Source organism: Carassius auratus, chromosome 7 (assembly GCF_003368295.1).
Source record: "Carassius auratus strain Wakin chromosome 7, ASM336829v1, whole genome shotgun sequence".
Classification (NCBI taxonomy): Eukaryota; Metazoa; Chordata; class Actinopteri; order Cypriniformes; family Cyprinidae; genus Carassius; species Carassius auratus.
The window spans coordinates 28,564,249-28,589,769 of NC_039249.1; the positions used below are offsets into that span (position 1 = coordinate 28,564,249).

General features: G+C 39.4%; 1 protein-coding gene across 4 annotated transcripts in view; it reads left to right on the plus strand.

The window, feature by feature from the left end:
- The window catches only part of ppargc1a (peroxisome proliferator-activated receptor gamma, coactivator 1 alpha), a 38,852-nt gene extending 13,695 nt beyond the window's left edge, over positions 1–25,157 (plus strand). The window contains exons 3-13 of one of the 4 annotated variants that reach the window (XM_026268327.1): positions 5,079–5,270; positions 6,188–6,310; positions 6,995–8,123; positions 8,923–8,968; positions 9,180–9,253; positions 12,426–13,458; positions 14,516–14,608; positions 15,740–15,860; positions 19,729–19,850; positions 20,851–21,002; positions 23,644–25,157. In XM_026268327.1, the coding sequence (XP_026124112.1) occupies positions 5,079–5,270; positions 6,188–6,310; positions 6,995–8,123; positions 8,923–8,968; positions 9,180–9,253; positions 12,426–13,458; positions 14,516–14,608; positions 15,740–15,860; positions 19,729–19,850; positions 20,851–21,002; positions 23,644–23,747 (3,189 nt within the window). In that variant the 3' untranslated portion in view covers positions 23,748–25,157. Of the gene's footprint in view, positions 1–5,075; positions 5,271–6,187; positions 6,311–6,994; positions 8,124–8,922; positions 8,969–9,179; positions 9,254–12,425; positions 13,459–14,515; positions 14,609–15,739; positions 15,861–19,728; positions 19,851–20,850; positions 21,003–23,643 lie in introns of all 4 variants that reach the window. The other 3 variants (XM_026268326.1, XM_026268329.1, XM_026268328.1) reach the window with 3 other exon arrangements.
- The last annotated feature ends 364 nt before the right edge of the window (positions 25,158–25,521 follow it).

A 25,521-nucleotide genomic window follows, 5' to 3' on the forward strand; every position in this document is an offset into this window, starting at 1 on the left:
AAAGGAGAAGAAAAAAGCTTAATGTGCATTTGAAACATAATGGGAATAATCGCTTCAGAAAGTCAAGGTCTGGTAGATCTTCCCTCACCTACTGGAGATGGAAGTCAAGGTAAAAGATAATGCATTTACTTAGTAATCAGCAAATAGCTTTTATCCAGTGGGGTGACAGCATTGCAGTGGGGTCTGATAGGATCATTTGCTTTCAGGTGTTTTGCTGGCAACTGTACTCAGAATTGAGTGTAAATTGAATAGCATGACCTTTTGCAGCCGAATTAAATTGACTGCATTTCCACACACATTTGATGGTTTCAATTACCATACATTTTTTGATACTGGAGTCTGTAACCTCACTCGTTCCTCACCGATACTCGTCTGAGAGCAGGTGTTAGTGAGGAAACACACAGACATGCAGTCTGTAAGCATTTTTTATTTATATTTTTTGCCCTCTGCTTTCATACAGTACAAATGTAAACCACCAATTGACCCTTGTGGAGTTAAAACATGCTTTATTATAGAACGAGTTCTGTAGTTTCATCTTTCTCCATTGTTTTCGCTCCTCTGCATGTTTGGTGCAATGCCGGTGATGATGTGCCCCGTGGCTGATATCAGGGTGACAAATGACGGGCCGCTCCACCGGTGTGCTGCTCATAAGTCTGCCAGCAGCAGAAAGGTCAGAGGGGGATCTGGAGGATAACAAAGCACTTTTAACAAGAGAAAAGGGTGACTTTACACGCTTAAATACTGGCTTTATATGTCCACATTTTCTTGTTTTGACACGTATAGGAGTACCTGCTGCATTGGAACGAAACAGAACTCAGTTTCCTTTCATCCTACCCTTCCTGCTTACTTTTCTAGCATATCTTAGCATGATCACCATCCTGTATATGTTTATTCTCACAAAAGATTGCCTACCTCTGCAGATTTGCCACCTCAGACTTAAGCAAAGTTCTCTTTGCATGCACATTTCAGAAAGGAAAGATGTGTGTTTTTCTTTTCACCGCTGCATTAACATATTTAGACTCCAGCTCTTTAGGAATCCGAGCACCCTAGTGTCAGCATTATCGGGTGAGTTTCTAAAATAAGCAGTGCATCAATATGTCTGAGCACCGAAAACTATGTTTATTCTAATTGCATTAGAAACAGAACTGTGTGCCATCTGTTGCACCACAGCTAAAAAAAAAAAAAAAAACAGCATGCAAACTACTCTTCCTTTCTTTATCATCAGTGCATCCATTTCGATCATGTCAGTTTGTTGCAAGCCTTTTATTTTTTACTTTCAACTCTTTCACTTTGTGCAAGAGAGCAATTATTTGTAGGTAAAATTGTTTGTTTGCGGCTCTGTTTGTGGGCACTTGCAAGCACATTTTAATTTAGCAATATTATATTTTGATTTCCCTCTTCACTTATGCATTATTCTGATTGTGTGCACGCTAAAATAACTTGTTGCTGATGAGTTTGATTGCTAAATGTTCGAGCTCCTGGTCCAGACAGAGTCAGGGGGTGTTAGTCTCGCGTAGCCAGACCTTCAGACTGACGGCTGAAGGTCTGAAATGCATGGCAGCTTTCATTGGCCAAGGCCCACCCATGAGGCCATTTGACCGACATGCCAAACAAACAATAACAGTTTGTTTCATTCTTCTTCACGTTTCAGGGCATGGAAATGTCGCCACAATAACAGACTGGTGTGTAAAACTTTCGGACGTATTTGAAAGATTATATGTCGCGAACTTTAAATATTTCACATACTTATGAAAATCCAGTGTTTAGTGGATGCTGATAAGCGCTCGTCGTCACAGCTGTAAACATGACGCTTTGTTCTTTCGTGAGGGGGTTTGGCGTCACGGCATCTTTGTTTTCAGGCTGAAGTTGAAAGAACGTGACACACACGTATACCAGAAATACTGTATAATTCAACCAATCCGACCATGACTTCGAAACTCCTGAAGGTTTTCCACTTTTGTGTGCCGTATGCATCAGATGTATAGCCAACGGTGCGTGGGAATGACGTCTGAGGCTGAGACTAGGGGGGTGGTAATGTTGGTTTGGGTAATGAAAAGTTAATCTTTGCCATACTCTGTCTCTCTGTGATCATTGCCTCTGGAGCAGGCATGCCTCAGTGCCCAGTGTGCAGGATCATTTGCGGGGGAAATGAGGTTTGAAATAGTGCTGGTGATTCCACTGGCAGAATCCTATTTTTGAGTATGACATGACTGATGTGCCATGTACATATACTGTGACATGATCTGGTTAGGCTTATTGAGAGAGGCTTAAATTGGAATGTTTTTGATAATGTGAGGGACAATATTATGTGTGACTTATAATAAGTTTGAGGTGTTTTATTGTTTTTTATTGGAGTTCTGGAAACTATCTTTGTTGACATGTATTCTCTGTATGTATTTTCTTAATTCCAAGTGTAGTAATTCCAATTCCATATAATTCCAATACTGCTATCCAAAATCATTTCAAATTCAGAAGATGTATTGAAATTTCAAAGACATTCTCTGTTCAGTTCAGAACGGTGTACAAACTGTGTTTGGGCCACAGCTAGAAAAGGTAAAATTATAGACAAATATTGAATAATGCAAATCTATCTTAGAGCTTTGAACGATATTCTTTCAAATGGAAACAAACTCTATTTTGGTTTCAGAGAGAACAAAAAGAGAAAGAAAATTACATCTATTTTCACTTTAACCTTTTTCCACACATTCTAGGTCAAGTAATGTCTTCCTTGTGATGGTGCACACCTTTGGTTGTAAAATGCACTGTGAGTAATTGACTTTCTAGGTTTTATTACCTGCAGAGTTTTCCCCCTCTGTTACGGTGGAGATGCAAGGCCGCAGACGCGATCAAAATATGAACCTCACATTTTTTTTTTTTTTTATATACATTTTTTTTACCTTTGGGTATTCGCTCAGATGCTCAAATGATATCGGATCAATTTGATTCCAGCCGTGAAGTTGGAGCAAAAGAAAAGGACCATGCTACATGTTATCAGTGGCATAAGTTATATCTCAGGAATACAATGGCTTAGGTGGAACTCAATAAAAGAGTTAAAGCAAGGACAATTTCAAAGACAGCCTGTCTGATAACAAAAGAACGTACCTGATAATGAATGACTGTTGAGCACTGGCGCGCCTCTAAAGTACTGGGGGAGGGAAGGGAGCTAGATGGAGTGTGACTGCCGAGCGCTTGCCAGAGTGTTTTATGGCTAATTGAAGCATTTGTGGTAAAACAGCCATGAATGGCACCCTTTAGAATTAGAGCAGGTTAATATATTGTGATCCCACAATTAGCCCACGATTGTTAAGATCTGTTTAATTCAGTGGGGTCCATTAAGCGGAATGGGAAAGGTCCTATCTATTTTTCTTCCCTTCTTACTCAGACTGTTTCTCTTTAGAGGCAATCGATGGCTGCTGAAACGGCTCCCGAGGTTGCCTGGAAAATCTGGCCACTCTGGCACAAGGTTGAATGTACTTTGCTAGTGTTGGTTACACTTTGAATTATGTGCCTGAATGGAGGACAAAGGTTATTGGCCTGTTACATAGCATAATGAGAGATAACCAATGCTGTAAGATGAGAACGGTTTTTGAGTACCTTCTGTCATGCTAGATAAAGTCTTACCAATTCCCACTTTAGTTTCACTAGCTTCAAGTCCTTATTTGGGTGCATGCGGATTGTATGGAAGTTGTTTCAGAAAGTAGAATCCCCAAATGAATAAAAGCTTTCTTCTGTAAATCAAACGATGAGCATCTATGGGAAGTCATTCTAAATAACCAGGATTATTATTAGCTTGAAGGAAATGCTTATTGTTATTGCCCTCTGTTTTAGTGGCTGCCTGGTTTTTTATGAAGTTGCAGAAGACAAATTGCGGGGAGACAGCAAAGGCAAAGCTCATTGAAAGGACATTGTTAGCCAACCATTAAACAGCAGGCTAAGTCACAGCCTGTGATTTCTTCACTCAGGTGCCCCTGCAAATCTTTTATCTGTTATCAATTCAAACTCAGATTTAGAAAATATGTCCCAAGGAGAGCGTTGTGAACTCATTTTCCTCCCTGTCAGTGGCTAATCAAACGTTAGCGCTATCAGTACCGAAATCTCTTAAATGGAGTGAGATAAGTAAAATGGCCTTGTTTTGATGTCTCAAAAGCAGCTCCCATGAGCATATGAACATGTTGGTGTGTAATCGTGGGAAACTATTAATAGAAAAGGGATCAAACTGGGTGATCGTTGCACATGGGACTGGAGGCTAAGCAACGCAAAACTTCTATCTAAAGAGGACAGTCCCCCTGCAGCCACCACCATCATGCCCGAATGCTATCAGCAAGCGATACTAATCCTGTGGTGTGCATAAAAGGATTTGTTCTTGTTGGCCTGCATACGCCACGTCCCCCAGCAATTTTGGTGTTTATCTTCTGCAATTGCTAAGTCCCGTGGGTTTTGGTGATGGAACTTCCAGTGCCTGTGACTTTTCCACAGCCTCCGCTCCATGGATACTGCCCCTCCTGTGTTACCATCTGCGTAAGAGACAGAGACGGGAACTTCAAAGAGTTTAGCATTTAGCATTTGATTCTATAATCACACTTCATATGCTCAAAAAAAATTGCATCTATTTCAAGTCACAACAAGGCTTCATATCTATGGATTGCCAGCTTGAATTTGGTTGATAAGCCAAGTTGAGATGTCTGAGTTGGGGATTGGAGGAACTTAACTTCCCTCGAATTGTTTCTCACCTCTTTCTCTCTACTTCCCTGAGAAGTTGATGTGTGTCAGCTCAGTTAATGGCTTTCTTAGAGGAGATATTATTTTGGTCCAGTAAGCTGCATGTTTAATGTATGACTGACAGTGCTGTCTCACGTGGCTTAGGCAATTTGCAGTTGAAAGAGATTTTGTAGTAAAGAAATAAATAAAAATGGATGCAGCAAAAAAAAAAAAAAAATACCATCCTCTATTAGCGATTATTGAGTGTGGCTCCACCCAGCTTGAAAACAGACAAAATCTGCAACTACCCTAAACTAAAATGTCTTATTTTCTTTCACTGTTCTTTCCCTTTCCCTTTTTCTTTTTGTCCCCTTAAGAAGATAGATGAGGAAAATGAGGCCAACTTGCTGGCAGTGCTCACAGAAACACTGGACAGTATCCCAGTGGACGAAGACGGGTTGCCTTCGTTCGAGGCCCTGGCAGATGGGGACGTGACCAATGCCAGTGATCAGAGCTGTCCTTCCACCCCAGACGGCTCACCACGCACCCCAGAGCCAGAGGAGCCTTCCTTGGTAAGAGAACCGCCCCACCCGTGCTTCCCCTGTGGCAAATCCTATTTTGCCATGAAGCATGGCCCTCTCATTTTGTTTCCTTCCCTCGCTCTTTTTTTCGGTCCCAATGTGTTTCACTGTGCTCCCTCTGTCTGGTCTTCACTAGCACCAGATAAGGAGATGCTACAGGCCTGTCACCAAAAATGGGTACAGACTCACCAGACAGCAGTCTCCTATTGATGTCTGCACAGAGAACATATCCACGGTGCTGTTGAAACAGCAAAACAAAGTAGACAAAGTGTTCCTGAGCTGCTAATTGCATTGTTCATTACTGCAAAAAGGCAAATGCACAACACTGTCAAGCCGAAGCAACGACAGATATGCCAAAAGAACTGAATTTGAAAGTGACTATTTCAATCTGCATTTTCTCAATAGTATAAACAGCGAAAATTTAATTTCCATCATCAATTACAGTCTTAGCAGCTCAGAAAAATCATTGCACCTGTTCTGTTTGACATGCTGCCACAGCATTACTCTGATTTATCTGATTCATAGCCTGCAAAATTAAATAATTAAAGTTTAATGTTGCAGCTCACATATTCAGTCATATATTGCATAAATGTTTTTCAAAACATGCACATGATTCTGCTGTCATCAATAAATGAGTTTGTCAACGTTGAAGATGCTTAGAGAGAGAATTTTTTGAAAACAATGCATGCAAAATTGAGCTTGCAAGAGACCGTGTACAGAAACAACAGAGTATGCTAATAACGGCAAGGTCATGGGTTTGATTCCCAGGAAATGCATACACTGATAAGCTGTATACCTTGGTTACAAAGTAAGTTGCTCTGAATAAAGCATCTGCCAAATGCATAAGTGCAATGTAAATGCAAAAGTATTGCAGTATATTGTGATCTTTTTCTCTGCTCTGTTTGTAGCTGAAGAAGCTCCTCCTGGCGCCTGCTAACTCCCAGCTCAGCTATAATCAATACCCAGGTGGCAAGGCACAGAACCATGCAGCCAGCAACCAACGGATCAGACCAACACCTGCTGTTGCCAAGGTAGCTGCTCACTGCACTTCTTGCATCAAAGGCCTGGTGTGTGAGCTCATTTGCTAGTTCCATGTAATTTTTCCTTTCTGATAAATTATACAAATAGTCTGCTCCGTCCAGGGAGCTAAAGCTTGATTGAGTTGTGTGTGTGATGGAGGTGTCTCATCTGAAGTTACATTACCCTTGATGACGTTCAGGACTTCTGAATGGCACCATCTAATTTCCATGAAAAAGAAAACGCTGAGATGTCTTCGTAGAATTAACACTGTCGGTCTTGTCACAAAAACAATGATTTATTACCCCAGGCCCATTCATGTTTGCAAACTAGAAGAAAAATTAGTAATTATTTGACGTGAACATCACACATAATTCTCTCCCCTCCACACAAACACGCGCACATGCACAAGCTAATTTTCCATAATAACTTTGACTAGTCTGTTTCTGGATCTCTGCACATGGCAGGGTCCCAGAGGACACTGCTGTCTCCTCCTGCTGCCTCCGTTCAGATCTTCCTGGAGCCATCCCAAGACCTTGTAATTAAGATGATGGGCAAAGTACACTTACGTTGTCTTTTGGGAGGTTAAACCACCTCTGCGCTAACCCTCCGTTCTCGATCCCCCTACGTTACCCTGTTACAATCCATGTTCATTCTGCTCTCTCTCTCTCTCTCTCTCTCTGATTTCTGTTCTTTAGACAGAAAACCCCTGGAACAGCAAACCACGAGGGTCCTGTCCCAACCGGTCCATGAGACGTCCTTGCACTGAGCTGCTCAAGTACCTCACCTCTAGCGACGAGGCCTTCCAGACCAAAGCCAGGGAAGCCAAGAGCGCCTGGACAGGTTGCGGCAAGGACAGGGGAGGGGCTTGCACGTCCTCCTGCTCATCTTCTTCCTCTCCATCGTCCTCGTCCACCTCCTCTTTCTCCTCCTTGTCTTCCTGCTCCTCTTCCACCGCCTCCAAAAAGAAGACATCCTCTGCCTCCCCTTCATCACAACAGCAGCAGCAGCAGCAGCTGGCAGTGCAGGCCCAGCGAGGTGAGAGCCAGGCAGCCGGCACGTGTAGTGTGGCTGGTGAGGGGGCGGGGAAGTGGCGGCGGTGTACTCAAGGGGGGCACTCCGCTCCCGTTGCGCTGTCCCATGGAAGCGGCTGTGGCCATGCCTGCTCCGGCGAAGAGGGAAGGCCGCCAGGCCTGCAGCCAGTTGTTGACCCAGGCAGCTTGGCCGCTGCCCGCTTTATTAGGTACATGCACTCTTACTCTCTCCCGCCTAGAGAGACGGGTCATGCAGGCAGCTGTGGTCATTGCCTTGAGGCGGGCGGCTTGGCTGAGGCTGGCCGTCCTAATAGGCACGTTACGGTGACCATTAGGAAAAGGAGGCAAGAGCTAGAGCACCCCATGCTCAGTCAGCTGCTCACCTCCAGGCCCAGGCCGGCCCGTTACCGGGCTCACCTGCAGTTGCCCCAGAATAAAAGGCGAGACCTACCAGACATGGCTTCTAGAGTCCAAAAGAGCCACAAAAACTTAGAGCGAGCTAGTCGTGAGCACCTTAGAGACCAGCGCAATCTTAAGTGTTCGGCAGAGATTAAATTAGACCTAGAGAGCTGGTTAAACATGCCAGAACAGGTGATAGGAGACAGCTTGCATGATCCGGTGGGCCAAGCCGGGGAGGATGTTTTTGATGATGTCATAGGCAGCCCCATGTCATTCTCACAGGGCTTACCAAGCCCATTGTTCCCCGACTCTTTAGTTCCAGAGCTCACGCCCTCCGACTCACAAAAACAGGCACTCCGCAGGCACCTCGATGACCAAGTCCCACCAATGTTAGGTAATCATTGCTGCATCCCTGCCCTCTCTCCTTTGCCTCTCCTCCTTTAACCGCTTCCCAGTTTGACCACACACTAACCACAATGCTAACACAAACCTAACATTCACTATGAAGCAAAAACTGATGCGGCTCCAAAGCGTAAACCTCTGAAACCTTTGTCTGTAGATTAATTATAAATGTAAAACGGGGAACGCCTTCAACACTTTAAACTATCACGTCGGCCAATTTGAAACTTAGATCTGTGCTGAAAAGCTTATTTCTCAGGCTGCCGTAATATAGCTATCTAACTGAGAGATACTCCCTAGCTACAGTTGGAGATGGTCGCAGCCTCAGGCAACTGCACATGCTTCCTTGACTCTTCTTTCTTCCTCTGCTTTGCTTTCAATTGCATGCAAAACATCTTCTTGTTAATTTTAGTAGCAGTATGCAACATGTGCCATTCTTTTTTCATGTCATAGTCTGTATTTTTTACGTTTTCTACTCATTCTGACTGTTGGAATGTGGTGGACCTTGTATGATGGGCTGCGAAACTGAACACATGCCATCACTCCATCCTGCCTCACAAAGTACAGACAGATAAAGACAAAAACTATGGGGTCAAGTTAGTCCAAATATTGGTTTTACCCAAAATTTCTGGCTGGCTGGAGACTCATCTGGCCTTTCAGCGCAGGGTTGGATTTGCAACATCATTGCTGTCACTGATTAAGTCTAAGATATTAGATGTAGATGTGGACCTGAAATATCTTGGGTACAGTGTGAACTGGTAAATTAATTACCCATGCTCCTTTGTGTTCTGCAGCCAAACCAACCATCTTGCCACTTCCTTTGACCCCAGAGTCTCCAAAGTAAGTGAGAGAGTTTTTACACAACTTTTGTAGAGCAGAAAAAAACCTGAACTAAAAAAACAACAACAACAGTGATGAGGCATTTTGTTAATTTCATTTCCATTTGAAAGCTCACACAAACACTTCTAGCACTCCATCCATGTTCTCATTTATATAAATATATATATACATTTTTTTATTATTATAATTTTTTTTTTCTCTTGTGTTACAGTGACCACAAGGGATCTTCGTTTGAGAACAAAACCATTGAACGCACATTGAGTGTGGAGATCTGTGGAACCCCAGGTAAACAAACACGGAGTTTTTGCTCATAACCAAGAAAATAAAATATTTTTTTACCTAAAACAGACAGATGAATAGTGCAAAAGATTCAGAATCAGAATCAGAATGAGCTTTATTGCCAGGTATGTTCACACATACGAGGAATTTGTTTTCGTGACAGAAGCATAATGACATCAACAGAACAAAAAACACAATAGGGAATAAAAAATACAAATAAATACAAAAAGCCCCCCCCCTTTCCTCCATTAGTCTGGTTGTTAGCCTGAAATATCTTGCTGGGTGTTTTTTTTTTTTTTTATGCTTCACTAGTAGAGATAACAGTTCTTTAGCAAAGGTAAAAGTCTCCTACAAGCCTACTTTGATAGTTTAATTAAAGTGAAATGTTCAAAGTAAACTGATGGAACATGGATCATTCATTGATTACTTTTTTTCATTCTTTGGCTGATTTATTGCAAAGTTTCTCTCTTCCCCTTTGAAGAGTTGATATTCTCACTTTCTAATTTAGACTCTAACGCTTTTTGACTGGGCAGCTCGCTGCTTCAATACATCAGAGATAAATTGTTGTGGCATTATTATTGTTTTAATTGGCTTCGCCATGCAATTTGGTTTTGCCGATATTATCTGGATCCTTGTTTTTCAGACTGTCTGGCAATTTGATTAGAGACATTAAGGTAATTTCCTATGTTTATTCTGCTATTTATGACAAGGGCTCATTTGTGAAATTGAGCCAAAGCATTTTATGTATGTATATATATATATATATATATATATATATATATATATATATATATATATATATATATATATATATATGTTAATATATATATATCATTCTTCCCCAAATGTAAACATTTAAACACAATGTAAAATGTATAGAATTATCTGCTAGATGAAAGCATGAAACAACTACATTTAGAGTGTATATTTAGTTTTAGTTTAGAGTGTCAATCTATTTTTAGTACACTTATCATTAAATATATATATATATATATATATATATATATATATATATATATATATATATATATATATATATATATATATATATATATATAGTCAATTAAGTTTATTTATTTTTCACTAAGATAGATAGATAGATAGATAGATAGATAGATAGATAGATAGATAGATAGATAGATAGATAGATAGATAGATAGATAGATAGATAGATAGATAGATAGATAGATAGATAGATAGATAGATTTTAACACATTGGTGTTGACCTAAAGTAATTAAATCCAGACGAAGTAGATGTCAGCTGGGGCTGAAACACAGCTCTTCAGCAGTTCTCCCCTTTCTCGCTTTCTTTCTCTCAGCATAAATCATGCAGGTAATTATTTCTGAATCCCCCTTGCAGAGATTAATCATTCCAGGTCAATAAAAACAAAATGGCTGCCCTTTCCCTCTCACAATGTGTCTTGGTGAATGGGCCATTTGGTATTAATTTACTACAAGGTAATGGCCCTCAGTATACAGATTTGACCTAGCCCGAGGGTACAGTGGAACTCCATGTTTGGTGTTTTTACTCAAATGTTGAATATATTATAGCAGTTTAGTGAAGCTACACGTTTGAAGGAATTTTATGACTTCTACAAGCTATTCAATTTCTTGATTCCCTTTCTTCGTCAGTCTTTACCGACGATCATACTAGATTAACTAATTGCAGGTAACTGTAAAGCCAGATGGAACTCTGAAGTCATAAAATATATTTCCATTGGGGTTTGTGCCATCATGACAGTAGTGCGAGAAGCCATTTTTATCGTGCTGTTGAATTAGAAAATGCCCAGACATTTCACTGCAGAGCAAAACACCTTGACACCTTCGGAATAGCCAGCACTATGAAAGTGCCAGATTTAATACCATTCCCTAATCCCCATCCCTCTAATAGATTAACTTGAGCGGGGGTTCCTTTAATTATGGTATCATATGACACCTAGGTCAGTCTGTGTTACACTCCTTGCATGGCGTTTTAAGATTACCATGGGGATCAGTTCTGTAAGCTTTAAATAATAATTCGTTCAGAGGTACCTGTGTAATTCACACCCTGCCAGAAACAGATGAGAGAACCCACCGGTATACAGTATGATTTGTGTTTGTATCCATGTGTATTCATCATGCCTGCCTTTGACTAAACAGAGCATATTTATGTAATGCTATGTAATGTAATTTATGTAATGTAATGTAAAGGCAATAATGGTCCTTGGTTTATGACCCTGTGTGCATTGTATGCCCAGATGGTGTTTGATTGGTGCAGCAGAAGTTCCTTTGGCAGTGCATGCTTTCTTTTCATAGCTCATTGCACTGGCATAATGATAAATTTAGTCATGGCCACAGTTGTTTTGTATGCCGTATCAGGCGTGTGCCCGCTGCAGTACTGTATCCATTTAATTTAGTGATTGAGGCAGATTAATAAAGAAAAAGAGAGATACTTTTTAAGGGGAGCATTCTATCAAAAAGTGTGGACATACATACATATATCAGGATATATATCAGTTTCAGGGTATGGTTGTAAAAGGAAGTGGTCCTCAAAGATATTCCAAAAATGACTGTAATTTTAAAATAAAAATAATTATCGACAGGTAATGTGTCGTAATGTGTGACTGGATCAGGAAAGCAGAAATCTGAGAGATGTCGAAATAGAAAGAGAGAGGGAGAAGTAGAGGAAAATGAAGAGGAACTACCTCCGGTTGTTTGTGCAAGTGCATTAACCATGCCATAAAGCAGCACATCTCAAGACTTCCCATATAAATGCCATCTGTGGGCACATAAATCTGTCAAGATGGCTGGGGGTACATGAGGAGAAAAGGTGGCAAAGATGAAGAGAATGATAACAGCTCCCACATCACTGTGCTTTCATCATAGTCCAAAGAGTACAGCATTCCTGCATCTGTCTGAAGCACCAGTACTATTATAAGATCTGACTGGTAACTTTCTAATGAATTAGGACTGGAGGAAGTTTAATTGAGTAGCTCTGTCTGTATCATGGTGCAATCTGAGTTTGCATAAATCTGTCAGGGTTGCAATAAAATGCAGATAAGGATTAGGTCTAAGTGAAAGGGAATATGTTAATCAGACTCAAGAGTGTGCTCGTTCAATCACTTAGAGACAGACCGATCACTGTTAAGGAACGAGAGCGATCTTGTTTGGTAAATCTGTTGTCTCTTCTTCCCTCCAGGTCTGACACCACCTACCACGCCTCCTCACAAAGCCAGTCAAGAGATCCCTTTCAAAGTATCACTCAAAAACAAGCTGTCTTCATGCTCTCCCTCGGCCCTGACAAGCAAAAGGCCCAGGCTGAGCAATGGGGGCTCTTGCCCTCAGCCAACCAGTGGCTCTATTCGGAAGGGCCCAGAGCAGACTGAGCTGTATGCCCAGTTGAGCAAGGCCTCCTCTACAATGCGCCCAGGGGTTTTGGAGGAGCGTCGGGGCAAGCGGCCCATGCCCCGCGTCTTTGGCGATCACGACTATTGCCAGTCTACAAGCACAAAACGAGACAGTACCACCATAGCTGCAGCGGTAACTGGGCCAATGGACGGCCGGCATGTGGAATGTAAAGACTCAAACATGCCGACCTCCTCTATTTCTACATCTTCATTGTCTTCCGCCTCCCCTTCTTCTTTCTCCCTGGCCAGGCAGCTTCAGGGCCTTTCCTCCAAATCTCAGGAGGCTTGTCCGGACACGGATGCTCACAGACAGGACCGCGACTCCTCTTTGGGCTCCAAAACATCAACAGATGACAGTTCTGCTGGCAGGAAACTACTTAGGGACCAGGAAATCCGCAAAGAACTCAACAAGCACTTTGGAAAGCCTCAACAAGCCTTCTATAGCGGGGTAGTGGGAGAGCAGAGGGGCATCCAGCCTCTCGAGGAAAGTGACTCTGGGGACGAGTACCCTGGTCTTCTCGATGACTACATACACCCGGGTCTGCCTGACTTTGATGACCTGGAGGTAGGCCGGGAGCGCCTGCTCTACTTGGGAGAAGGTTCTCCACTCGAGCTGCTCCTCGAAGGGTCACCCTCCAGCTCCCCTTCCAGCAGTTCATTCTCATGGAGCTCCGTCTCACCTCCTTCCACTCAACTCTCCCCACAGCACCACCGCTGGCCACGCTCCATCTCCCGCTCCCATTCCTCATCTCACCACAGACGCAGATCCCGCTCCAGGTCTCCATACTCCCGCTCCGAGTCTCCCGACACCCGTTCTCCCTCTTGGTAAGTTCTGGCATGAGCCTTCCAACTGTCTCAGAAACACATTTATCCAGCTATCTTTTTGGACATGAATCCACGTGCCTCAGCAGGAGGGGCTGTAAAAAAGGTAAACATCTTTCTGTGGCTGCTATTGCGATGAAACACAAGTCTGGGTCTCACAGCATGTCCACTGAAGTTGTTATGGCTTATTTTGCACAACCAGAGAAAAATTACATTCAACAGACAGTAAGCATTGGTTTTGAGAGACATAAGATAAAATGAGCTTGAAAGATAAACAATATCTTAGGTGTAAAATTGCTCATCTACATACTTGCTGTTACACCAAATGAGCCATTCCAAACTTCAGACATTCACCCTCTATTATAGTGGTACTTTTTATAAAACGCAGAAACATATTCAGAGAAATTTTTAGTTTAATTTTGAAGTTTTTCATCTCCCATCATTTGCAAACAGCGCGGATGACAAATAGAGGCCAGCAGAGTAATTTCTTGGGCAAACAAGCTTTTGCCACTTGAGAAACTTGAGAGACTTATGGAAGTCTCACATTGTTTCCTCAACGGACCTTCATTCTTTTAGCTTGAATTTTAGATTAATATCTCACCAGTGCTCTTTGATGGGGCTCTGTTGTTTTTAGTAGCAGCTGTTGTTTTGCTCGACAGCATTGCCCGCTCCATCCCCGCGAGATGAAAGAAATGCCCAGTGAGTAAAGTCGTGGACAATTTAAAGTGGGTTACATCCAGACAGCATGCCAGAAAGACAACCTTTACTGTGCCTCCTTTTGAGATACATAACGATTGTACTGATGAAGGAGACTCTAAAACCAAAATATAGATTATTTCTCAAATTTTATACCCCTGTTTGATATCCACATCAGCATAATTTTCCCCCTTTTTATTCCATGTTTTATTCTTCATTTCCATTTTTTAGCTTATGTCTGTATTTTTAAATATTACATGCATTTTAATTGCCTTTGATTCTTTAGAATTAAAGACTATGTTCAGTGTTCAGGCTTGGCTTTGCATTTTTCTAAGAATGTTGTTGTCTTTCTGCTTGTACGTAGGTCTCCTCACAATTTGGGCGATAGCACTTTTATTCCCAGGATTTATAGAAGCCCTCAGTCCCAGGCTCATTGTATTTTTGCCCGGAGACCCAGGTGAGTGTTTGCACATAGCAAATAGTTTTCCATTTGTTACTCTTCTTTAATATACTGTGCATGTATTATGTGACACTTGCGCTAGAAAAATTCATATATGTTGATATTATAGACCTGTCAATGAGACAGACTTAAAGAAGTGCTGCAAGATTATATACTGTGTCTGCAATACTTCTGTCCTTATGCATAGGAGGCAAGTCACTTGCTGACTCTGTCTAATTGATATGATGAGTTATGATGATACATCATTTCAACGCTTTAAGTTTTCAAACTTTTATAATGAAGCTTTCGTTGGCAAGAGCAGCTTGCATTAGGGACCCGCTACCTCCCACCTACACCTTTTCCCTGATTGTGCTTTAGTCCGCTCATATTGTGCTTTTACACCATGTTGCCTCTTTTGCAAATGGCTTTAGAAAAAGTTGCACTTTTTGGATGTTAAGTTCAAACTAAGCAAAAAGTAATGGCATGTGAAGTTGTGCTGACAGACACAGCTGCCAAATTTCTGCCATATTCCCTTAAGAGTCCCGCCATTGGGAGCTGTAACCTTTTGCGATGTAATGAGACATCTTATTAATGTGTTTGTTTGTCTTCCACGCTAAGAAGAATGGAAAGCAGTCTGCTCTGAGCGAGCTGATTCCCAAGGCCAATTGAGCAAAACAGCAAACAATACATCTATGTGTGAAAAGTTTTATTGCTCAGTGGTTGCTCTTTCACAGCTCAGAAGACTTAATGGAGTTCTCAGTTATGTTTCAATTACGTTTCTTTTACAGTTCCTTTGGAAAAAATAAAAACCGAAGACCTTTTTGGAACTCGTAGCTGAGATTATTTCGTTTGTGAAAGATTTCCCACTGAATCACTTTTATTAGTAGAATTGCTGTCTGTGACATTTTTAAGATATTTTCAGAAACTCTATAGGAGACACTTAATATTAATTGGGACTTTTTCCTCAGAAAAAAAAATATCTGAGAAGCAGGAGACCTAAACAAGTATCTCCATCTGCTCTCTAATCTCATCTTGGAGAAACAATTTAGATACTACAGATAATCAGTGTTTTTTTTTTTCTTTTCTTTTTTCTAGTAGTTCTGTGTTTAGAAATTACTTGACATGATTTTTTTTTCTTTTCAACTGCAGGTATGACAGCTATGAGGAATACCAGCACGAGCGTCTGAAACGGGAAGAGTACCGACGTGACTATGAGAAACGGGAATGTGAGAGGGCTGAACAGAGGGAGAGACAACGCCAAAAAGCAATAGTAAGTTCACTCACCTATACTTGGTTTAGTTATCGAACGTTTCTTCAACAACGGACACATTTTTATCCCTGGGGCTGTTTTTTCTTTTTTTTTTATTAAAGCTTGCAGGCTTAAACTATGAAAAGAGCCACTGGTTTGTTATATAAAGGGCATATAAAACTCAGATTTTCTATCTAAAAAAAATGTTTGGTAACACTTTAGATAAGGGAACACATATTTACTATCAGAGTTGTCCCTCAATAAACTCTGAATTGGCTGTGTATTGATAATAAAATAGTTGTTACATTTAGGTATAGGGTAGGGACAAATGAATAGTTCATGCATAAATTGACATTTTGAGTTTCTATTTAAAAGAATGGTGGTAACAAATAGTCCTAATTTGTTACATTGACAGCATTCTTTGAAATATCTTTATTTGTGTTCAGTAGAACATTTATACAGATTTGGAACAAGTTGAGGGAAAGTCAATGATGACAGAATGTTCATTTTGGGTGAACTATCCCTTTAGGGCTAATAGGCCAGTTTTCTAAACAGGTCAAATTAGCGCAAGATCGCAATTCTAGAACAGCGCAGATGGGAGGGGAAATTTCTGCAGGTGATTTAATAACAATGCACAAATTAAAGAACACAGACGCAACATCTCATTTGCATATCGACCAACCAAATCAATACTGGCAGCCAAAAAAATTAAGGTTTGCTAGAAGTTTTGATATACCTGGTATTGCATGACTCCTAGTTGAAGGTTCCAAATCATCTTTTATTTCCTGAAGCAAATTAAAAATAACTTAGCAAATTATATGTTCAGATAATGTGTTCTTCTGTCATTCCAAATAAATTAATGCATGTGGAAAAATTCCTCTCCCTTCTACCACTAGTTCACTGTTGTCTGTAGTGCCTCTTCCTAGCAACAATAATTTCAGCCTTTTTGGGCATTAAATAATGGTGCAAATGCAAGTAATCTGATGAGCGCAAACATTAATAAAACACATTGCATGATTCATTTGAATATTCTCATTCTAAAACATTTTAGTCTGAAAGGGAAACGCCTAGAAATTTATATTCAGTAAGGTCAGGTGCAAAAATAACTGTGTCCACATCTTATCAGTGCTAATTTTACACTCCGTCTTTAGTAAATCCTGACAATACAATTTTAACACAAAAAGACAGTTTATGTGGGCGCAAGCAGTTAGTAAAACTGTCCCTTAGAATATTGGGTTGCACTTTATTTTACAGTACGTGTACTTACATGTACTTATAGTTTACTTTCAGTGTAGGGTTAGGGGTAGGTTTAGGGGTAGGTTCAGGGTTATTACCTAGTTATTACATAGTTATTGTAATTACTATAAGTAGTACATAGTATGTACATGGGGAACAGGACTGTAAAATAAAGTGCTCCCGAATATTGTTTTGCAGAATAAGGCATTAAGTACTAATAAAGATTAAGTACTAATAAATATGCTAGTAAAAATACATGCTAATAAGCAACTAATTAATCAAGAAAAGTGCTCCCTAATCTAAAGTATTGTCAAATATATATTCAAAAACATTGATAATATGTATTTATTTTTTTAATTAAAACAAGGTAATCTGAACAGCAGTTAAATAACTAATAAAAAATAATTATTTTGTGCATTTTCAAGATGTAATTTTGGCAAATTATACCAAAAAAAAAAAAAAAAGAACAAATTGTTATTTCTGTCCCAGAATGATAATCACGAAAGGAAATGACACTGGGTTTAAAATGTTTCATATTAAAAGAATGCATTTTTTAAAATATTTATTATTATTATTTATTTTACATTTTTACAGAAGTCTGCCCACTTTTGAACATTATTAGTAGAAAATTTAGCAAACTAATGAGAGTGTGTTTTAAAGCTGTTGATTTTCTAAAAGTCCACAGGACCAAACATGCCCATGCTTAAAGAAAGCCCTATTACGCTTGGAGGTGTTTTTCAGTTGTGGTCTCTCTCCTGCTGGCAGGAATCGTAGATTAGCACAGACGTTATCCTTCTCTCAGGCTTTCTCTGCCTCCATCACTGTGTTTGCCTACAGAAAGCTTGAAGCACACAGCCATCCCAGTGCTCTCTTTCTCTCTCTCTCTCTTTCTCTCTCTCTCTCTCTCGCTCAAAAAGTGAACTCATGCAAAGACAGCGCTCTGAATCTTTCAGGCTACACGTGTTTCCTCTTTATCTCCCAATTGTGTATTTTTAACATCTCCGTGGAATTTTCCGGATAACATTAATCACACCATGGGCTAAATACTTTTGAACAGACAAGGGAAAAGTTGAAATAAGAACCCCCCCAAATTCAAAGGTATGTTAATACTTGGACTCAAAATGAGCAGTTTCATTTCAAACACTTACATATTTGAGATGCAGTTCTCTGAGATGGAATATCAGTTTTGTTCTCTCTCGCTGTGCCTGACCAGACTGTGAAATGAGACGGCTTTCCAACTCAGTTCACTGATAAATGCACACGTCAAATAATGCACGCATGACTCGGCCCCAGCGTACATTTTTTCCTCCATTTTTTTCTCTTTTCTCCGTGTTCTGCGGCAGCGAGACAATTACCAGCAGCGGCGGCTGAGCTGTCAGAAGAGGTTTCGGGGGGGCAAAGGATGTGAGAGCTTCATATGAAGCGCTAGTCTCAGGGTGTCATCTTTAAAACCTCACCGCATTTATCAGCTGTCAGCAACAAAACCACCAATTCAGCAAACACTTTTGTCTCCTATTGTACATGATGGAAGCGCGAGGGGAGCTTCAGAGGAAATGCAAAAAAGAAACAGCCCTCCCAGGTGTTTTGGCTAATTTGTAGGTTTTTGTTTTTGTTGTTGTTGTGACACGGTGACATGTACACGGGTGAATTATGACTCTGTTGAGGGCCAACAGATTTGTATCATAATTTAATGTATGACTTACAAGAGACCTCTGGTTATTGTTGAGGATCATAAGTATATTTTGTCACACATAATGGCAGGTACATGAGCATATGAATAAATAATGCCATGTTATAAGGCCTGAGGCTTGTGTTTTGTCTCAAGATTAGCAAACTAAATTAAATACCTCCATTTTATGTATTCAGCCTGGTGGGGTCTTTACGTTTTCTCAATCTATGTGTTCTGTCTTGTGTTTCGTTGAATAATGGAACAAAGTGATGATAGCCTGTGGCTAAAATGGATGATCAACGCACACCTGTGACTGCATGTCAATTAATTTCTGTTTTAATGCTTTGTGTAAACGCTCTCCATTTAGAAGTATGAACAATATTATTTGGTAAAAAAAAAAAAAAACTGATTATTATTTTTACTATATATTTTTTATTTATTTATTGTAAGGACAAATGGTCACTATTAATTAGTTTTAGATATTTTAAATAATAAAAAAATATGTATTTATATTTAAAATGAAATAATTAGATGAAATGTTGTTCCCATGTTTGTTTTTGTGAAAAGTGGGTACATCCCATATGTGTAATGGTTTTTATTCTGTACAAACTGTATATTCTATGGCCCTACACCAACCCTACCCCTAACCCTCACAGGAAACTTTGTGCATTTTTACTTTCTCAAAAACTCATTCTGTATGATTTATAAGCATTTTGAAAAATGGGGACATGGGTTATGTTGTGAATTGTGTCCTGATATGTCACAAAAACAGGCCCCCCCACACACACACACATTCAAAACAGAGTGCAAAAGATAAAGGAGAGTCCTCCTGCCTGACTGTTCTTGGCTTTCCCACAGTGCTGGATGTTAATTACAGTCATGGGGTGAGGTTGAGAGAAGTCAAGGAGAGGGGGAAGTGGGAAAAAAGAAAGCAGAAGCACTGTGTAAGACTAATCTCTTCTCTCTCGTTCTCTTTATGACCAGGAGGAGATGCGAGTGGTGTATGTGGGACGTCTTCGTACCGACAGCACACGCACAGAGCTCAAACGCCGCTTTGAAGTCTTCGGCGAGATTGAGGAGTGCACAGTCGACTTGAGACATGACGGGTAAGACCGTGGGCCTGAATCTGAGTGTATTGTGTGTGTGTGTGTGTGTGTGTGTGTGTGCATGTGTCAAATGGTTAAAGGGAGTCAGTATTTTCCTTCAGCATAAAAGGAATCGTCTAAATCTAGTTAATGATGTACTTGTGGCTATTGGATGGTGATTAGTAAAGCAGACTTCACTGCTTCTCATTGGACGTGCAAGTGCGTGTTGGAATACAAATAGAATTATGTTATAAGAGAAAGCGAGAAGTCACATATTTAGGGCCAAATTTACTAACAGTCTGCGCCAGTGCAAAACCCTTTGATCAGAATGTTATGAAACTTGGTAAGGGTTTTGGCACATTCTATGTATAAAACTATTAATAATAATCATGGACATGATTAGAAAGGATTAAATTGTCCTTGTACTCTTTGTGGTCGAAAATGATGACATTTTTATTTTATGAAATATCTTCTTTCAATCTCAAATTTGGAACATAACTTTAAATGTGTGCATTTTTTATCCATTTTTCATAATAATAAACTTCAGTAATAAACTATACTTTTCTTTTCTTAATTTTTTTTCACTTCAGCAGTAATCTGCCGACAAGTGTCTTCTTTATTGAAAAGAGACCAAACTCCTGGAAGCTGGAAGATGAAAAATGTATAACTATTCTATAAATATAATTACATTTACAAAATACATGTTTAAATATACAAAATGAAAAAAGAAAGAAATAATCTCAAATATAGTACATTCATTTCATTTGAAAAAAAAAAAGACTTTTTGACGACCACATGAGAAGCGTAAGATAATATGCAGATTGTCAGTAGATGAGTAGATCACCTGGAAGACTTTCCAATCCCATCAATGCTTTTATGTGACTACAATATAACACTAATTTGTCCTGTTTAGTAAATCTGGCCCTGATTGATTCCAATTTTGCATTTATATATTGAAATGGCAGCTGATAGAATCACACATTGTTCCTATACTCTCTTCATTTTCTATTTGTCAACCCAGGGATAACTTTGGCTTCATCACCTATCGCTACACTTGTGATGCGCTCGCTGCCCTTGAGAATGGACACACCTTGTGCAGGTCAAACGAGCCTCACTTTGAGCTCTGCCTTGGTGGACAAAAGCAGTACAGTAAATCGAATTATACAGACTTAGGTAAGTACACAGTCCGGGCTGCATTTCTACACTGACTAGAGACACAACAGATAAAAACCAACACCTCAATACAGAATGAAAAACTGCTCGTATCGTAGATCAAGTTGCATTGTTGATGCATTGTGGGAATTCTCTATATAGTACTTCTGCTTAATCCATGTACATGCATTGGTGCTCTGGATGGTTTATATGAGTTGTAAAAAACAATTAGGATAGGTAGGAGAGCACGTTCCTCTTCTAAAACGGGCTTCCTTTTGCTTGCTCTGGGATGCTGAAGAGCATCAATTGACTGATTCATAAACAGATTCATCTTCATCCGTCCCTGGTCAAGTCCATATTCAGTCCAGTTCTAAGCCATGCCACTTGATCAGCAGTTTTGGACCAACATATATATTCTTGGAGAAGATATAGATAGATAGATGCTTTCATTTCATATGCACCAAGCCCTCTGTCCAGGATTAACAAGGTGAAAATCTGGATCAGATTGATGTATCTTTGAGTGACAAATTCCTCTGTAAAATGTTATGGGACTTTTTTCTGCCCAAGATGCCTGTGATAGCATTGTGGCAGTAATAGGCAATCATCTTCCCAACCTAAAGGGTAAAAGTGTGTTTTGGGGGAAGGGACGAGATAAGAGGCGAGGGAATTGAAGCCTGAGGGCGGCGCCTTTACATGTTGGTGAAGGGGGAGATGCAGAAAAACGGGGATCCCATTTCCCTGTTATAACAGATGCTGGGGAATGGCGTGCACTTCAATATTTAGTCAGTGCTCTGCTTCTGCAAAATGTGAGGTCAGGGACGTGTAATGCTCGGAACGCCGGGATGATCCGTCTCAGTGGCATTGATGGTGCTGCAGACCAATGGAAAGGAACAAGAGCACTTTCACTCAAATAATGAGGACATTAGCATTTATTTCAAAGGCTCAGACTAAGGCCAAAGGTATTCAGGTTGTGGACATAATACGCTCTCCAAAGGTGAGCACGGAAGCTTTGGTTAAGGGCCATATAACAGAGTCATTGTCTTTGGGAATCTATCCCCGCCTCGAGGCAGATGGATGGCTTGACCTTCATTTTCTTGAGGCTTTTAACTAGACGCTGGGTTTTGCGGTGAGTGTAGACTGAAGCGCAGCGACAGGTTCAGATGAAGATGGGATGGCAGGGAAAAGAGGCAAGTGACTAGAATAATGCGGCCTCAGAACCTTCCTCTCAATCTTCTGCCTTTCTCTTCCTCTTCCTCCTTGTTTTCCGGGATACTGTCCATTAGTTCTGAGTAGAGCGCAGGGGCATTTGTCATCTTTCAAGGTGCACAGCATGACACCGCTCTCCCCTTAGCCATAGTATTAGATCACGACTGGCATCTCCTGCACGCCACAGTCATCCCCATTTCTCACGTGCTCCAACTGTGCCACTGTGCATGTGGGCCACCATTTGTGAAGCTGTCTGCCACTAGAGATAAGACAGACGTATTTGTTATCCTGGATGTGAATCAAACTGTATGTGTAATGGTCGTTGGGTTCTCATCATCGGGAACTTGCTCCTGAGGTTGAGACGGAGGCCTAGAAGACTGATTTGTTGAGTTTTAAACAACCTCTGCATTTCAGTGTATAAAATATAATATTGTATAATACTGACCCACAGTGATGAAAATCTGGTTTGAAACACGTGCCAGTTTTTTAGAGATGTGCTCTTTGTGTTCTTGTTGGTTTTGAACAAGTTTTATACCATTTTCTAGAAATGTTTAAGTCTTGTGATTCATGTGAGTGTACACATCATCATTAAATTCACTTTTTTATATAAAATAAAATCTGCTTTGGTAAATCATGATAAAAAAAATTCTTAAATAAAATGTTGAAACTGACCTTAAGTCAATCATGAGATAAAAAAAGTCAAGATTCTGACAAATTATGAGATAGAAAGTCAATATTTACAAAATTTCATAATTATGAGATAAATCAAGATTATGAGATACTACATCATAAATATGAGATAAAAAGTTATAACAGTCTAAATTGATAAATTCAAAATGTAATGTCTAAATTGACAAAATCTCATAATTATGAGATGATCTGAGATTAGGAAATACAAAATAATAATCATGAGATAAAAAGTTTATATTATAATAATATCAAAATATTAAGATAAAAAAATAATAAACATGACAAAGTAAATAATAATAATTTTAATTCTGGCATAAAAAAAGTGTAAATTATGAGATAAAAATAAATTGAATCTGACAAGTAAATTATGAGACAAAAAGTCTAAATTGACAAAATGTCAGTTATGCTATAAATCAAGATTGTGACATACCGAAAGATAAATTGCAATTAAAAGTCAAAATTCTGAGATGACAATTATGACAAATATTGTTGATTGACATTAATTAAATGAGATAAAAAGTCAAGATTTATAAAAAGCTAAATTATGAGATAATGCGTAACTGTGACATTAAGACATTATCTCATAATTCTGACATTTTGTTACATAATTGATTTACCAAAGCATGTTTTTCACGCACATGGCAGAAACAAGGGTTCCAGATGAAGCAGCTCTTGCAAAGCGAGTAACACACAGAAGCACCTTTTAAAATGAGGCCAGCGTCTCTGATTTCCACAGATGTTCAAATTTGCCATTCTCTTCCTCCAGATTCCCATTCTGAGGACTTTGATCCAGCCTCCACTAAAAGCAAGTACGACTCCATGGATTTCGACAGCTTGTTGCAGGAGGCCCAGTATAGCCTGAGAAGGTAATGAGCTGCACCGCTGCAAAGAGAGGGATTCGCAATACCTCACTGTTGTTTCTGTTCTTTGAATACAAGACTACAAGACGTTTTACACTTTATCAAAGTGGAAAGAGTATATGTGGATGAAAAAGCTCTACGTATATGAAGGGATATATATGTATATCTGCAAGCAAAGTTTACACGAACCTAGCTGCTGCAACGCTGGGGAGAGACTTTACCTGTGGGAATAGCCAGTGAAGTAGCGGACACTACTTTAGTGGACTACACAGATCCGTGTGCTGCGAGAGACTTTGGAAGAGACACGAATCTTCATCAGAGTTCGCTCCACACGCCGCATCAACCTCGGCACTTTCGAGAGGTGAAGAGTGCAGCTCGTTCAGTCTGTTTTTATCGTTTGGAGTTTATTTTTGTGGGCTTTTTCTGTTCCTTTTTTATTTAATCTGGTGTTTGGACGTGGTGTTACACTGTTGAGAAGGGTTTGGGGAAAATCTCTCGGATGTTTAAGGTAACATTGTCTACATTTATCGAGAGGTGGGGGGGGGTTGTAATCGCCTATTTACAAAACGAATATTTTTATTTGATGTGCATATCAGATTTCTTTGTTTGTTACAGCTATGCACTGTAAAATGCAGCCTTTTTAAGATGAAATTTTCTTAATCGAGAATGTTTATCTGTAGTCATTACGGTGATGTATAACCTACATGGCGTTTAGATGACGTGATTTGATTGTAAAAATATGGAGGGAGATTTATCGCTCTTGTTTTGGGGGAGCATGCAACAGTTTATTTTTCAGTTTTCTTTTGGTTTTTCTTCTTTTGGTTCATTTTATTTTAAAACTCCAGTTTCATCCAATTTTGAAGTTTAACAACTCGGTGTTTTCCGTATATACATGCAGTGTGTAAGATAGCGTCTATGTTCACTATTGTAAAAAAAAAAAATTGAAAGAAAAGCCCTGAGATATTTTTTTATCCTTTATGTCTTGAAAGAATCGAAAGCTTTTATTTGATTTCCCTGTGCACACAAATCATTGTTATTGTTCCTGTTTGATTATAAACTTTCACAGAGATGATTACTCTTCTAACACAGAATTATCATGCTTATTTATGTATTTATCTCAGTATTTTAATCAAAATATTTATGGCAGCCATCTCACATGATGCGCCTTACAAATTTTGCTATTTATATTATTTGTTATTCAGCAATCACTGGAAAGGATGTAAATTTAAAAGTTCTCAGAAATACTGTTTTTATATATGCCTTCAGCGAAAGAACAAAAACATATTGTATAATCACATTTTAGGCTCATGATGAACTTTGCTGCTCCAAACTCATTCGTTTTTCTAACTCTGAAACACTTTCATCCCTCTTTTTCATCTCTTTTTTTATTACATGAAGCAATAAAATGATTTTGCAGGAATTTTGTTGTACCACAGAAAAATATCTTTACTCCACACTTTTGATTATGTAAATGACAAACTAAAGTTTACATTTTTTTCTTTCCTTAATTTTTTAAAAAGAAGAAAAAAAAAGATGTATTTGATGTAAAAAATAATATATATATATATATATATATATATATATATATATATATATATATATATATATATATATATGATGCTAATCTTGTCATTACTCACAATAACTCTAAATAATGAAAAGTAATAATGCATATGAAAATGTGAATTAAAAAATAAAATAAAATAAAAAAGCAATAAATTATTTTTCAAAGCTGTATTTTAGCTCGTGTTGTTGTATGGTTTTAGACATGACAAATTACCCAG